Below are 13,917 nucleotides of genomic sequence, written 5' to 3'. Positions count from 1 at the left end.
TTCAGTGTCTTATGTGATGGAAGCTGGAGATGAGAGTCGTGCCTTCCCTGCTGCTGCCTGCCTCTTGCAGGGTACCGGTGCTGGGGTCTGCAGGGTGGCAGCGGCATGGGGACATGGGGGTGACCTCTCCCCTGGACACGTCCCTGCCTGCAAGAAGTGCTGCCTGCCAAGCTGCCTGCTGGAGCACTGGCAGGAGAAGGGATCTGTTCCTGGGGAGTGGGGTCGAACCCCAGAGCCTGCATCCCTACAAGGATGTGTGGGGCTGCAGGGCTCCCTGTCTCTTGTGGATTCCTACAATGTTTAGGACTGAACTTCCCAAAGCTGGGCCCCTGGGCATGGTGGGAGCAGAGGTCACAGTGGCTGGGTCACACCAGGGGTGGCCCAAGGTGGCCTCACTGTAGGATGTGCACTGTCCTCTTGTGCCCACGTGGCCAGGGCTGCAGGCATCCATGCATACTGGAGAGAGTCCAGCAGAGAGCTACAGAGATGCTGAGGGGTCTGGAGCATCTTTCTGATGAGGAGAGACTGAGAGAGCTGGAGCTGTTCAGCCTGGAGAATAGAAGCTGAGAAGGGATCTTATAAATGCTGATAAATATCTTAAGGGTGGGTGTCAAAAGGATGGACCAGAATCTTTTTCAGTGGTGCCCAACAATAGGATGAGGGACAACAGACACAGACTGAAACACAGGAAGTTCCATGTGAATATGAGGAGAAACTTGTATACTTTGAGGGTGCCAGAGCCCTGGACCAGGCTGCCCAGAGCAGGTGTGGAGTCTCCTTCTCTGGAGACATTCAAACCCGACTGGACGTGATCCTGTGCGATCTGCTCTGGTGACCCTGCTTTAGCAGGTGGCTTGGACTGGATGATCTCCAGAGGTCCCTTCCAACCGCAACCAGGCTGTGATTCTGTGACACACCACTCCCAGCAGCTGATGGTGTCCAGCCTCAGTAGCAGCTCTCCTGCCCTGAGTCATTGTCAAAGTTTGCAATAATTTCAGGTGCAGCAGGAACCGATCTGCTGCCTGCGGCTGCCATTTCCCCTGCTCCATCCCAGTGTCACCAGTGTCACCCAGCCCTGTCCCCAGTCCCAGCAGGGGCACAGAGCCCTGCCATTCATCCCAGTTAGTGCTGCAGGTGAGCGCTGGGCCCTGGGGCTGGTGAGCGCGGGTGTAAAATGGCCTGTGATTGCCTGGCTGGAGGCAGCCCCGGGCCTGTGCCTCCCTTCACCCCGCAGCCCGCCGCCGGCTGTCACACCGCACCTGCCCACTTTATTGGGCATCATGCTGGTAAACGAGGTGCAACACCAGGGTGAGGTCCCTCCCTTCCCAGCTGGCCTTGGCACAGGGTTTGCTGGTGGAGAAAAACCCTTCTCCCCGCTGCCTGCCATGCACAAGGACCTGGTGGAGATGCTTTCTGCTTTGAGGACATCTTGGGTGTGGGGACCTCATCCCTGGGTATGTGGGACCTGGCCAAAAGCCAGGCAGATCCATGTTCTTCCTCACTGGCTCAGCTGGAGCCATGACTGATGCTGCCCTGTCTCCTTCCCATCCATGTCCTTGTCACCTGCGAGGCAGCTCTGCCTGCAACGGGGTGGCCAAATACCAGTCGTCTACTTGGACACATCTGGTACGTCTTGGCTTGTTCTTGAGGGGATTGGTGAATGCGACTGTCATTTGGGAGGTCTTTCCCACTCCATGGTCTCCTTACAGACGTGTTGGCATTTGTCATCACCCATCTGCTCCTTGCAGCCCGCGGGGGAGTAACACACATCCCGCGGCTGCCCGAGCGAGGTGTCCCCACGGTTCTGCTCTCTCAGCTGACGGGCTGTGCTCTCTTCTAGCTGTCACCTGAGACTGGCCCCAGACAAGGAGGGACCCGTCTGACCATCACTGGGGAGAACCTGGGCCTGAAGTTTGAAGATGTTCGCTGGGGTGTTCGAGTCGGCAAAGTGATGTGCATCCCCATCGAGAGCGAGTACATCAGTGCTGAGCAGTAAGTGCCCGGCGAGGGGCGGGTGTGTTCCAGGTCACCGCAGTAGGTGGGGGACAGGGGTACTGGTGCTCAAACACGGCCCGAGGCTGCAGAAGATGTAGAGCTGACTGGGCTGAATTGGGAGAGAAGTGCCCGCTGGTTGTGGTCACTCTGGGAGGAGCCCCAGGGCTTTGGGTAAGCTCCCTCCATGGCTGGCAGTGCCAACACAGAATCACAGAACAGTTTGGGTTGGAAGGGACCTTCAAAGCTAATCCAGTGCCCCCCCTGCCACGAGCAGGGACATCTGCACCAGCTCAGGTTGCTCAGAGCCCCGTCCAGCCTGGCCTGGGATGTCTCCAGGGACAGTTCATCCACCACCTCTCTGGCCAACCTGGGACAGGCTCTCACCACCCTCAGGGACAACAATTACTTCTTCATGTCTGGCCTGAATCTCCCTCCTTTAGTTTAAAACCATCACCCCTTGTCCTATCTCAACAGGCCCTGCTGAAAAGTCTGTCCCCATCTTTCTTGTAGGCCCCTTTTAAGTGCAGAAAGGCCGCCATAAGGTCTCCCCGGAGCTTCTCTTCTCCAGCTGAACACCCCAGCTCTCTCAGCCTGTCCTCTCAGCAGAGCTGCTCCAGCCTCGGATCATTTCTGTGGCTCCTCTGGCCCCTCTCCAACAGTCTTTCCTGTACTGGGAGTCACTACCTTGGTTTCTCATGAATCCTACTGACACCTGGGATCTTTGCTTGATGCCAGACCTGTCCCGTTCTGAACCTGGTTCATCCCCATCATGGCACAGGGAGTGTCTCAGTGCTGGGGTACTGAGCTCTCCTTCCCTGCATCCCTTAGGATCGTGTGTGAAATCGGAGACGCCAGTCCGAGCAAGGTCCACGAGGTGCGGGTGGAAGTGTGCATCCGCGACTGCTCGCCCAGCTACCGGGCCACATCCCCCAAGAGCTTCACCTTCGTGGTAAGCCCCGTTCCAGGGGACAGGGCTGGTCCCGGCTCACTTGGGGTGGTTTTCTGGGTGAACTGGACAATTGGCCATTGTTTCCCTGCAGGGCAGACAGGGATGCTCTGGGTGGGCATTTGGTAGTGCTGGTTGAATTTCTCCGAGGCTGCCCACAGTCCTGCTGGCACTGCCAGCCCTCAGCATCGTGTCCCACCGCTGTCCCATGGGTCCCTCTCCTCCGCCATCCCACCCCCGTTTGCTTGGGGTCATGTGTTTTGGTCCCCAACCCCCCTGACACCAGGGATGCTCTTTCCCTTTGACAGACGCCCACTTTCTCCCGCGTGGTCCCAGCCCGGGGCCCTCTCTCTGGTGGCACCTGGATCGCCATCGAAGGCAGCCACCTCAACGCCGGCAGCAATGTCTCTGTCACCATCGGGGGACGGCCCTGTGCTTTTTCATGGTGAGAGGCACGAAGGGTGGTGGGAGATGGACACTGGGCACCCCTGGAGCCAGGAGACACCCTGGGAGCCAAACCCTGCGGGCAGCTGGAGGCATCTCCCCGAGAATCCTCTGTGTATCAGAGCCTGCAGGAAGAGCCCAAAGAACAGGGATTTTTCTCTAAAAGCACAAAGCCCTGAGGCATGAAGTGGATAATTTTTAGATTAGGGATGATAATGGAGCGGCTCTTTAAATATTTTCCTGTGGTAATTACTGGTTATCAGCCCTAATCGCTGCTGTTTGCAGCAGCCGCGCAATGGGAACGCTCAGGAGCTGCTCAGCCTCTCCCAACTGCCTTTTGTTTCATTTCCTGGATTTTTTTTTCTTTTTTTCCTCCTTTCTCTCTTTGACCCCCGTGGAGTTTCAGTAGGGCGAGGGGCAGGTGTCTCACGGGCAGCATTGGCCACCCCTGGTCCGCCTTGCCCCCTCCTGCCCCAGCACTGACAGGTTCTGCATTTCTGCTCCAGGAGAAGCGCCCGTGAGATTCGGTGCAGGACGCCCCCCGGGCACACCCCCGGTGGCTCCCCCATCCTCATCAACATCAACCGCGCAGAGCTGAGCAACCCAGAGGTGAAGTACAACTACACAGAGGACCCCACCATCCAGAAGATCGATCCCGAGTGGAGCATCAACAGGTGAATCAAGGGGTGCCCGCAGGGAGGTTGGGGGATGCAGGGAGGGCTGTTTTCCATACGGATCCCCCCCTCCCGGTGGGTACATCCCCGTGCTGCTGCGATTGCTGCTGGGCCGTGCTCAAGAGACCGTGACAAGGAGCGTGAGCGATGGTTTGGCACCGAGGCCCTGCTGACTCCTGGCCTGCAGTGCTCAGCCTGGCAGGGGGCAAAAGCAGAGAGCGCTTTGGATCTGCTTAATTTCAGTTTGACATTTGGCGGCGGTGAATAAAATTAAAATATTTCCCATCGGGTTTTTTTTTTTTTCAAAATGTTTACATATTTTTCTAAAAGGTTTGAATTGGCTGGAGAGGAGGCGAAGGAATCCATTAAGTGTTAGTGCCAAGAGAAACCTTCCCCAGGGTGTTGATGAGGAGTGAGCTCCCCGGGGGCATGGCCGAGCTCACCGGGACCACAGGGCTTTTAACACCAAACCGTGCAGAAAAACCAGTGGGGCTCAACCTGCCCTGCTGCCCTCTCTGCCTGCGTGGTGGTGAAAGGGATGACAGAGATGACCTCCTTCTCCTCCTTCTCCTCAGGATGCTTTCCCATAATGGGGGCTTGGTCTTCTTTAGGTTGGGAGCTGCCTTCAGACCCCAAACCTGGACACAATGTTAGTATTAATTAGGCAGGATTTACCTCTCTAGTTGATCTCTGAGTCAGCTGAGATGATTTAGCAGTGGGATAAGATGGTCTCAGCGCATTGTGGTTCACCTAGGCTGAGGCAGATGGGTATCTGGCTGGTGAGGATCATAGAATCATAGAATACTTTGGGTTGGAAGGGACCTTCAAAGCTCATCTATTCCCACCCCTGCCATGAGCAGGGACATATTCACCAGCTCAGGTTGCTCAGAGCCCCATCCAGCCTGACCTGGGATGTCTCCGAGGATGGGGCATCCACCACCTCTCTGGGTAACCCGTTCCAGTATTTTACCGTGCTTCCCTCCCAAAAGTGGGGACGCAGTGCCAAGCTGTCTCTTGTAACCGCTTGTCTCCATGTCTCTAGTGGTGGGACACTGCTGACCGTGACTGGCACCAACCTGGCCACCATCAAAGAGCCCAGAATCCGGGCCAAGTACTCCAGCTCTGAAAGGGAGAACGTAAGTGATGCTGGCCGGGCCTTGGGGCAGGGCACATGGAGGAGGGAATCCTGTCCTGTGCAATGCAGGGTAGAAAGCGCATCCCTTACCCATCAGGTGTGATGGTGTGGAAGGGCTGAGGTCCAGGATGCCACCCCAAGGGAGGCACCGATGTCCCTGCAGGGCCTCCAGCCTGGTGCTGCCTGGAGAGGGTTGAGATCTGAGTGTGCAAAGCTGATGGGAGGTTTGTGGGGTGTCTGCAGCAAGCTCCTGCCTGCCACCCCTCACACATCCATCGCAGACGGGAGTCTCTCTCTGCCCCGGGGTGGAATGTGGTACCTGTTGATGTTACACCACAGGACAGGAGATCCCAACTCTAAACCCCGTGTCCAGAGCCGCTGCTTGCAGGGTGTCCTTGTGGGGTCCCATCCTGGCCTCTCTGTCGGGATCAGGGTCTCACCTTGCTCCATGTCTCCTGCAGAACTGCACCGTCTACAACGACACCACCATGGTGTGCTACGCGCCCTCCATCGACAACCCCCTGCGGAGCCCGCCGGAGCTCGGTGACCGCCCAGATGAGATCGGTTTCGTCATGGATAATGTCCAGGCCCTGCTGATCGTCAACACCACCAACTTCGTTTACTACCCAGACCCTGTCTTTGAGCCTCTCAGCCCCACGGGGATGCTGGAGCTGAAGCCCAGCTCACCTCTTATCCTCAAGGTAAGGGGTAGGGACATGTCCCTACATGTAGGTGGCTTTTAGTCTCTCCTGGCAAAAAGTCCTGCACTGTGAGAGCACAAATTTACTATATGTTGGGGTTTTTTAAGCGTTCCCTGTTGCACGAGAACTGATAATCTCGTTCCTTGTTCCCTCAAAGGGCAGGAACCTGCTCCCACCGGCTGCTGGGAACTCCCGCTTGAACTACACGGTGCTGATCGGTGACACTCCCTGCACCTTGACGGTCTCCGAGACCCAGCTCCTCTGCGAGTCCCCCAACCTCACCGGCCAGCACAAAGTCACGGTAAACGCCACCACCGGTGTCTTTGCTTCTCGTGTCCTGTGTGTCACAGAGGTTCAGTCGCTATCCCGGCACCAAGCCTGCTGTGCGCTCATACTTGGATGAGGACCAGGTGGTTGGTGCCCCTACAGAGCGTCCTCAGGTGTCTTCTTCCTGCTCGCTGAGTGTTGCCTTCCCTAATGATGTGTTTAGGAGGACCAAATACTTTGTCCCCTCCCTGGTATGCTCAACCAGTTGTTCCTGTGCCCTGCGTGGCCCTGGCCGTGCCAACAACCTCCCTTCCTCGCTGGGTGCCGTGTTGGGGGGGTTCCCACCCCTTTCCCCCGGTGCTGGCTCATGCCATGAGGAAAGCTCTTTGTTTGTGGGGTTGTAGCGCAGTGGTGCTCGCGCTCCAGGACCCTGCCAAGTTGAAAGGGACCCAGCGCGTTCCCCCCTGAGATTCCCCACCTGTGGGGGAACTTGCTTCATATCCCATCTGTTACTCTAGTGTTGTCTGAATGAGACATCAAACTCTCTGCCTGCTCCAGCAGCGTGTGTCCTGCATCCCATTAAAACGTGCCACGCTGCTCAGGACCAGCTCCTGCCAGCTCCTTCTTGGAGTCACCCCCTAGTTCCCAGCACAGCAGGAACGGTCAGGAGGGCTGCCCTGGCCATATAACCCTTGACACCAGGTCCTTTTTTTCCACACCATGGCACAGATTAAGGCTGGAGGGTTTGAGTTCTCCCCGGGGACGCTGCAGATCTACTCGGACAGCCTGCTCACCCTGCCCGCCATCATCGGGATCGGCGGTGGGGGCGGGCTGCTCCTCCTCATCATCATCATCGTCCTCATCGCCTACAAGCGCAAATCCCGGGATGCCGACCGGACCCTGAAACGCCTCCAGCTGCAGATGGACAACCTGGAGTCCCGGGTGGCTCTGGAATGCAAAGAGGGTGAGGGATCCCTGTGCTGCTAACGGAGGGGTCTTGGAGAGTCTCGTACCTTCTCAGTGTGCTCTCACCCTTTCCCCACTGCCTTCCGGAGAGGGAATGGGTAAAGCTGCTTTGTCAGAGGAAGCATACTCAGTTTGGGTAGAATCTGGGTTTTTTTCTAGTTGAAGAATTCCCCTCCATTTCTCCAAATGGGAGAAAAGAGAGGGAGGAGGGTAGCAACGGCAGCCTGCGAGCAGGCAGTCGGTCTCATTATGTGACAGACAGATGCTGTGAAGTTGGTCAGAATTCCTTGTATGATCCTTCTGATAAAACCTAATTGCCCCGAGCTGGCTCCCAAGGCCCTGACCCTGGCAGCCACAGCCAGCCTGGGTGCTGCAGGTGGAGCAGGCACTGAAAACAGGAGAATAAAAAGGGGGAAGAAAGAAAAAACCCTTTGCTCCGCCAAATCCCCGTCCATACACATGCCTGCGGATGGCATCGGTGACAGGGAGAGGGGAGGGAGCTGGTGGAGGGGATGGTGTCTTGTCTTCCACAGCTGGCAGATAAAAGGATCTGCTTTTAATTAAAAGGCACAATCTCTTCCCTGCCTTTTCTCTTTTCTAGTCCCACTAGTTACAGATAAGATAGCACGCCTTTCAAGCTGACGGTTTGTTTTTTCTCATCAGGCTGACGAGCCTGCAGTCCTCTGCCTGGCTTTCAGCTCCCTTTAAAGTGCCGTTAATTTGATTTTTCTGAGGGTTTTCTCCCCCTGCCGCCAACCCCTTTCCCTGGTGCATCTCCAGGACTCCTCTCCCGTCAGCTTTTCCCTGTAGGTGCAATTAAAGGTTCAGGACTCCCCCCGCATCGCGTTCCCCTGGGAGTTGCGGCTGCCTCTGTTCGGATTGGGAGATGCCAGGGAGGGTGTGTTCAAGCTCTTCTCTCCAGTAGTATTTAGGTCAAAAAGAAATGAGGACATTTTTGTGGTTTAGGCTAATGTTTTCCCCCAGAAGCTCTGGCTTTGTTCAAGCCTTGCTGTTCCCTGCTGCCCCCATCACCCCTGGGAGGCTGTGAGTGCTGAGCAGGGGAGATCTGAGCCCCGCGGGACCTGGTGGTCCTGTTCCCCGATCTGCCGCTGGATTTGTTCTGGGGAAGTCACCCCCACCCTCCACAGCTCAATTTCTCCATCTGAGCCATGGGGACGGTGATCACAGCCTGCGGGGTGGGAGGGATGTAGAGCCAATTCATGCCTTGTGGGGGTCCCACGAATGGGGGCTGGGTGCCAACTCTATGCTGGGACTCTGCGATGTATTAATTAATTCTCCTTTTCCCACCGCAGCCTTCGCTGAGCTGCAGACAGACATTAACGAGCTGACCAACGACCTGGACGGGGCTGGCATCCCCTTTCTGGATTACCGCACCTACGCCATGCGGGTTCTCTTCCCAGGGATAGAAGACCATCCTGTACTGAAGGAGATGGAGGTGTGGGTCTGTCTGTCTGCCTGTCTGTCCCTGTAGTGTTTCACGCTGGGGATGTGCCCCTGCATAGTCCAAGTCCCTGTGCCCCAGGCGTAGGGCCGGAGAGATGTTTTGGTCGTGTGCTGGTGCAGCGAAGAGCATCTCGCCACGTGTCAGCTGAGGCGAATTGCAGACCTGCTGCTGAGTGGTTACTGCTCTCTGTGACATTAATATCAATATTTATATTAATATCATTGCTGCTGTCATTTTCTACAGCACTTGCTTTATTCAATTGGGTTTGTTTGATGCCTGACCGGCCGCTCGTTTCTAGCAGCCTCGTCCAACACTGCCTGCTTGCTTGGCTCTGTTTCCCCATGCAGAACCCATCCTTGGCATCCTTCCCCTGCTCCCCAAACCACCTCCCTCTCCTCTCCTGGCCTCCCCACCTCTGTTTCATTTAGTGCATGCAATTGCACAGCAATTGGCTTCTCGTTCACTGGGCTGCCGAGGCTGTTCTTGATTAGAGAAAGGAGGGGGGTCACCTTAGCTTCCCCCCGCCGCTGACCCGGCACAGTAATTAATGTCGACGTGGGCTTCACAATGTGTTTAGGAGAAGTAAACGGCCCTGGTGCAAGATGCACGGTCACTAATTACGACACAACGAGCTCTTACCAACCGCGAGCACACGTGCTGGTGTTGTACGCCAGCGTGGCTGCAGCGTGGGGCCCTGGCGCTCTGCCTGCTCTTTCCCTGCTCCCTAATCCCCGCTCCGGAGGGCGGCGGGGACCCCGTTTCCATGGATTTCCCCCGGGGAACCCCGTTTCCATGGATTTCCCCTTGCAGCTCGGGTTTCCGGATGCTCAGAGCTGCAGCAGGCGTGAGCGGAGCCGTCCCTGGGGCACAGCCCTTCCTGGCTGTGCAAACGCCTGGCTCTCCTCTCACCTCTGCTCTTGCTCTAAAGGATTTTCCCTAAAGAGAAAGGGGTGGAAAGGGTATCAAAAACAGCATGGGAGGAGGAAATTTGCATTGGCCGTGACAGGCTGGGTGGGAGTTTGTCCGTTTCCAGCTCCTAATTCAAAACATCCTACTCAATAGAACACACCAGCTCAGCCTGGCCTGGGAAACAAGGAGTTAAAGTTGCAAAGGAGGGGAAAAAAAAATTCCCCAAAAGAGATTAAATAAAGCAACTACAGTTGTGTAAGCTTCATATAATTTAATCAGGTTTGCTTTTATTTGTCTCTTTACTCAGAGTGTAACATTAGCTATTGCAAGTGATGGGAAGGAAACGGCGCTTGCTCACGCACACGCTAATCCGCAGCGAGCATCAGGCTGTCGGTACCGGCTCCCCTCCTCTTTAGGTTTGCGGGGGGGGAGGTTTGTTGCTTTGTGCAAATTTAAGCCTGATTGAATATTTAATTCGGTATTATCATTTATTTCTGCTAATGATCAGCAAGTTAAACACAGGGGCCCAGCGAGGCAACAGGCATGTGGGGGGGGCTCAGGCATTGCTGTGCTTCTTGTTTTGGGGGTTTCGTGTCCTCCCGAGCACCCCACCGTGGCTCCAACGGGATGATCACAGCAGGGCAGGACCCATTTCGCATGTTATGGAGATGCTAGTGCTCTGCTGAAGGGAGAAAACCTCTCGTCCCACGGTCTCCTTTGCCTGATCTTGACTACAAAAGCACCAGCTGTGTGCAGGGGTGGGGATGCAGCACATCTCCCTCTGCCCCAGTTTTACTGGTGGGGCTGGTAGGTCTCCAGTGCATCCCCTGAGCTCCAGCCGGCTCTCGGGTCTTCCTGTGCTTGAGGAAGCAACCAGCATCTCTGCATCCCTGGAGGGAGCAGCCGATGCCGCTGAACCTCACGCATCTGCCCGAGTTCCCAGCATCACTGCATCGAGGTCCCTGCGTAGTCTTGAGGGAGGGACTCCAGGAAAACATAATTTAAAGCATTTCTGTTCCTAGCAGGGTGTTTATCCTCTGAACTGCAGTAAGGGAAGTTGAGCCACACGCTTGCTTGTGGGGTGCAATGGGGACAGAGAGGGTTTGTCGCTCCTCCATCGCCCTTCTGGGATGCTCCCTGCTCACCTGGGCGATGAGGGTGACAGCGAGGGGACACCTGGCACCTGGGGCTTGTGTGGCAGAAGTGACAAGGACTGGGTGGGAAACGGCATTTTGGAAGGGGAAGTCACAACTGTGAGATATTTTGCTGAACAAAAGAGCAACGATCCAAAGTTTTGATTGAAGCGAAATGATTTGATGTGTCAAAACTCTGTTCTTCACGTTGAGTTGGTGTTTTGAAATGAAAAGTGTTGTTTTGTCTCCAAATATCGACATGAAATGAAATTTTTCACTTATTCTCCCAATCAGGAAGACAAGGGGGGAAAATAAAAAAAAAAAATCATTAAAATTGACATTTTATCACAGCAAGGCTTTTATTCAGAGGCAACCATCTTTTCTAATGGGAAATGGTGGTATAAAAATGGTCATTTCTGCTAAGAAATGTGCTCAGGGCTGGCCAGAGTTGGGCTGACAGTGGCAGTGCGGGGATGAAAACATCCCGGCCCCATCCCTGCTGGGTCCTGCATGGTCAAACATGGCCAGAAATCCACCTTCAAACATCTCAAGAGGAAAGGGAATATTTCCAGGCTGTGTCTGGAGTGGGGCAGAGCCAAGTTTTTGCTATTATTTTCTGTCTGAAGTCCAGCCCCACAAAACCAGGCGGGTTTGCTGCTGGTGGAGCTCAGGGCTGTGGCTTTATTTGCTTTCTGTGCAATACCCGAAGCGTGTGTTGCAGTCACTTGGGTGGGAATTGAGCTGCTTGTTAGTTGAAATTGAAAATTATAATTTGTGTGTGTGTTTGGGAGAGAAAGAGTGTTTGTTTATGGGAGGGAAGTGCATGTATGTGCCTGCACATGCGTGGGAGAGTGTCTTTGTATGCAACTGTGTGTGTGTATATGTATGTACACAGGCACACACATGTATATACATCAATGCCCTGAGACTGTGTTAACTTAATGCTGAGATATTACAAACCAGACAACACTTCTGGAGGCAACTGAGGCTGATCACCTAAGAGGAAGCTTGGTAGTATAGAGACAGCAAATCCAGCTGATTTTTGACCCTTTTTCGTCCTTTTCTCTTGGGAGATGAGGGTGAATCCAGGGTCTTGTGCAGCCCAGACACTTTCTTCTTATCGCCCTCACCCTCGTGGCCATCTCCCAGCTTTGCTCTATCCTTGCAGGTCCAGGCAAACGTGGAGAAGTCCTTGACCCTTTTTGGGCAGCTCCTGAACAAGAAGCACTTCTTGCTGACCTTCATCCGCACTCTGGAGGCTCAGAGGAGCTTCTCCATGCGGGACCGCGGCAACGTGGCGTCCCTCATCATGACGGCACTGCAGGGCGAGATGGAGTATGCCACGGGCGTGCTGAAGCAGCTCCTCTCGGACCTCATCGAGAAGAACCTGGAGAGTAAGAACCACCCCAAGCTGCTCTTGAGGAGGTGAGTGACCGTCCGAGAGGCTGGAGCTGTGGGACAGTGCCCGGGCTCTTCTGAGCATGTGGACACAAGCTGGTGTCCTTTAGGATGCCATCAGTGGCGCGTTTGGTGTTGGCTGTGGCAATGTCGGCACTGTGGCTGTGGTCAAGCGTTTCCTTGCCTGTCTGCATGCAGGGATGAGAAGGATGGTGAGAGCCTGTCCCAGGTTGGCCAGAGAGGTGGTGGCTGAACCATCCCTGGAGACATCCCAGGCCAGGCTGGACGGGGCTCTGAGCAACCTGAGCTGGTGCAGATGTCCCTGCTCATGGCAGGGGGGGCCCTGGGGGAGCTGGGGAGGGCCCTTCCCACCCAAACTGTTCTCTGATTCTGTGATTCGTCGGGGATTGCCCACCTTGCCTGGCACATGGGGGTTTTCCTGGGAAAGCCAAGAAGGTCTTCGCAAGCTGGGAGTCTCTCTGGGGCTGGGAAGGGAGTGCAAGCAGGAGGCAGCCTGCCAAGCCCTGCCATGACTCTGCCTGGCCCATCAATATTTAACGATAGCTCTGAGCTCTCCTTCATCACGGGCTGATGAATATTGAAAGATATACCAAGTACTGAACAAAAACAATTAATAAGCTCCACCAGCCCAGCTCGAGGCCCCCCGTGCCATCTTCTCTCTTCGCATGCTGTGCCAGGCTTCCCCATCTGTGCCTCCATCAGCCTGGTGCCACCAGGCTCCAGCAAAGGTGCAGGGATGGCTGAGAGCCACAGGGGTGGCATGTCATCAGAAGGGGTCAAGAAAACCAGAGCATCTTTCAAACATCAACCAATGTTCATGGCAAAGTTGGGGTTTGTGTGCCTGACCCTGGGGAGACACCTGGGGAGAAGACACAGATGTGAGCTGGTCCCAGTTACATCTCTGCTACCTTCCCTCAGCTGGTTTCTTTAGGCACATTGCTTGCTTAATTTCTCTGCTTCATTTATCAATTACGAGGATGCCCATAATTTCTCAAAGCACCTTATTAGCAATGTGCCAGAGACGGGGGTGTGGGGCAGACCTGGGGCTGGCCAGGAGAGGGGTGGGTCTTGGAGGTGCCAACCCCTGTCCCCATTCCTGTTCTCCGAGTGCATCCTTTGGCTCTTCCCATCTCACTGACCCCCCACACCACCAGGCTTCACTGAAATATTTAAACTGCACTTCCAGCTCCTGGGGCTCTCAAGGCATCATGAAGCTGCTGCCATCAGAGCAAAGCTCCAGAATGAAGTAAATCAATAAAATATAAATAAAAGGCAGCGCGAGGAGGCCGACAGCCGTGGCGGTGGAGCTATGGGGCAGAGCCCAGCCCGTGCCGGTGCAGCAAGAGCTGGTGGCCCAAGGACTGTTGGTCCCCAGCCACAGAGCTCCAGAAGCCATGGCAGGTGGAACTGCAGGAGGCTTAGGACAGGGACAAGGTCCCCTGTCCGGGACCTTGCTTGTGCATCCCCGAGCGGTATTTAATGAAGAGACTTTGCTCTTCCTGTAGCCGTGGTGCGGAGTGAGCGCTGCGGAGGGCTGTGCTGCTCCATCCTTTGGATTAGCCCTGCTGTTGGGTGTGACAGTGTGCTTACTGCCCAGGGCAACTGGATTAACATTGATCTAACTGGGGAAAGCTGTTATTTATTTATTTTGTTATTGGATAATCCCCCCGTTGCTGTGGCATCTGGCTCTGTTGCAGATAAAGACAAATATCTGCGGGAGCTCGGGTGGTGGCACTTCAGATGAGTATTGCAGGTTCGTCAGCAGAGGACCTGGCCTGGGGCTGGGGAGGATGTCTGCTGAAGAGCTTCAGTCCAGCCCTTCCTCTGACTTTCAGGAGAAAGTCCAATGTCCCTTCTCTCTTA

The 13,917-nt window shown here is 55.2% G+C and overlaps 1 protein-coding gene across 3 annotated transcripts in view; it reads left to right on the top strand.

Moving 5' to 3' along the window:
• Positions 1 to 13,917, top strand: part of PLXNA1 (plexin A1) — a 121,747-nt gene that overhangs the window by 82,885 nt on the left and 24,945 nt on the right. For all 3 annotated transcript variants that reach the window (XM_065642996.1, XM_065642994.1, XM_065642995.1), the window contains exons 13-22: positions 1,841 to 1,992; positions 2,824 to 2,944; positions 3,250 to 3,386; positions 3,892 to 4,059; positions 5,102 to 5,195; positions 5,656 to 5,895; positions 6,053 to 6,196; positions 6,892 to 7,126; positions 8,442 to 8,584; positions 11,804 to 12,060. In XM_065642996.1, the coding sequence (XP_065499068.1) occupies positions 1,841 to 1,992; positions 2,824 to 2,944; positions 3,250 to 3,386; positions 3,892 to 4,059; positions 5,102 to 5,195; positions 5,656 to 5,895; positions 6,053 to 6,196; positions 6,892 to 7,126; positions 8,442 to 8,584; positions 11,804 to 12,060 (1,691 nt within the window). The remainder of the gene's footprint in view (positions 1 to 1,840; positions 1,993 to 2,823; positions 2,945 to 3,249; positions 3,387 to 3,891; positions 4,060 to 5,101; positions 5,196 to 5,655; positions 5,896 to 6,052; positions 6,197 to 6,891; positions 7,127 to 8,441; positions 8,585 to 11,803; positions 12,061 to 13,917) is intronic.

Source organism: Caloenas nicobarica, chromosome 11 (assembly GCF_036013445.1).
Source record: "Caloenas nicobarica isolate bCalNic1 chromosome 11, bCalNic1.hap1, whole genome shotgun sequence".
NCBI lineage: Eukaryota > Metazoa > Chordata > Aves > Columbiformes > Columbidae > Caloenas > Caloenas nicobarica.
This window is presented reverse-complemented; position numbering and strand designations above follow the sequence as displayed.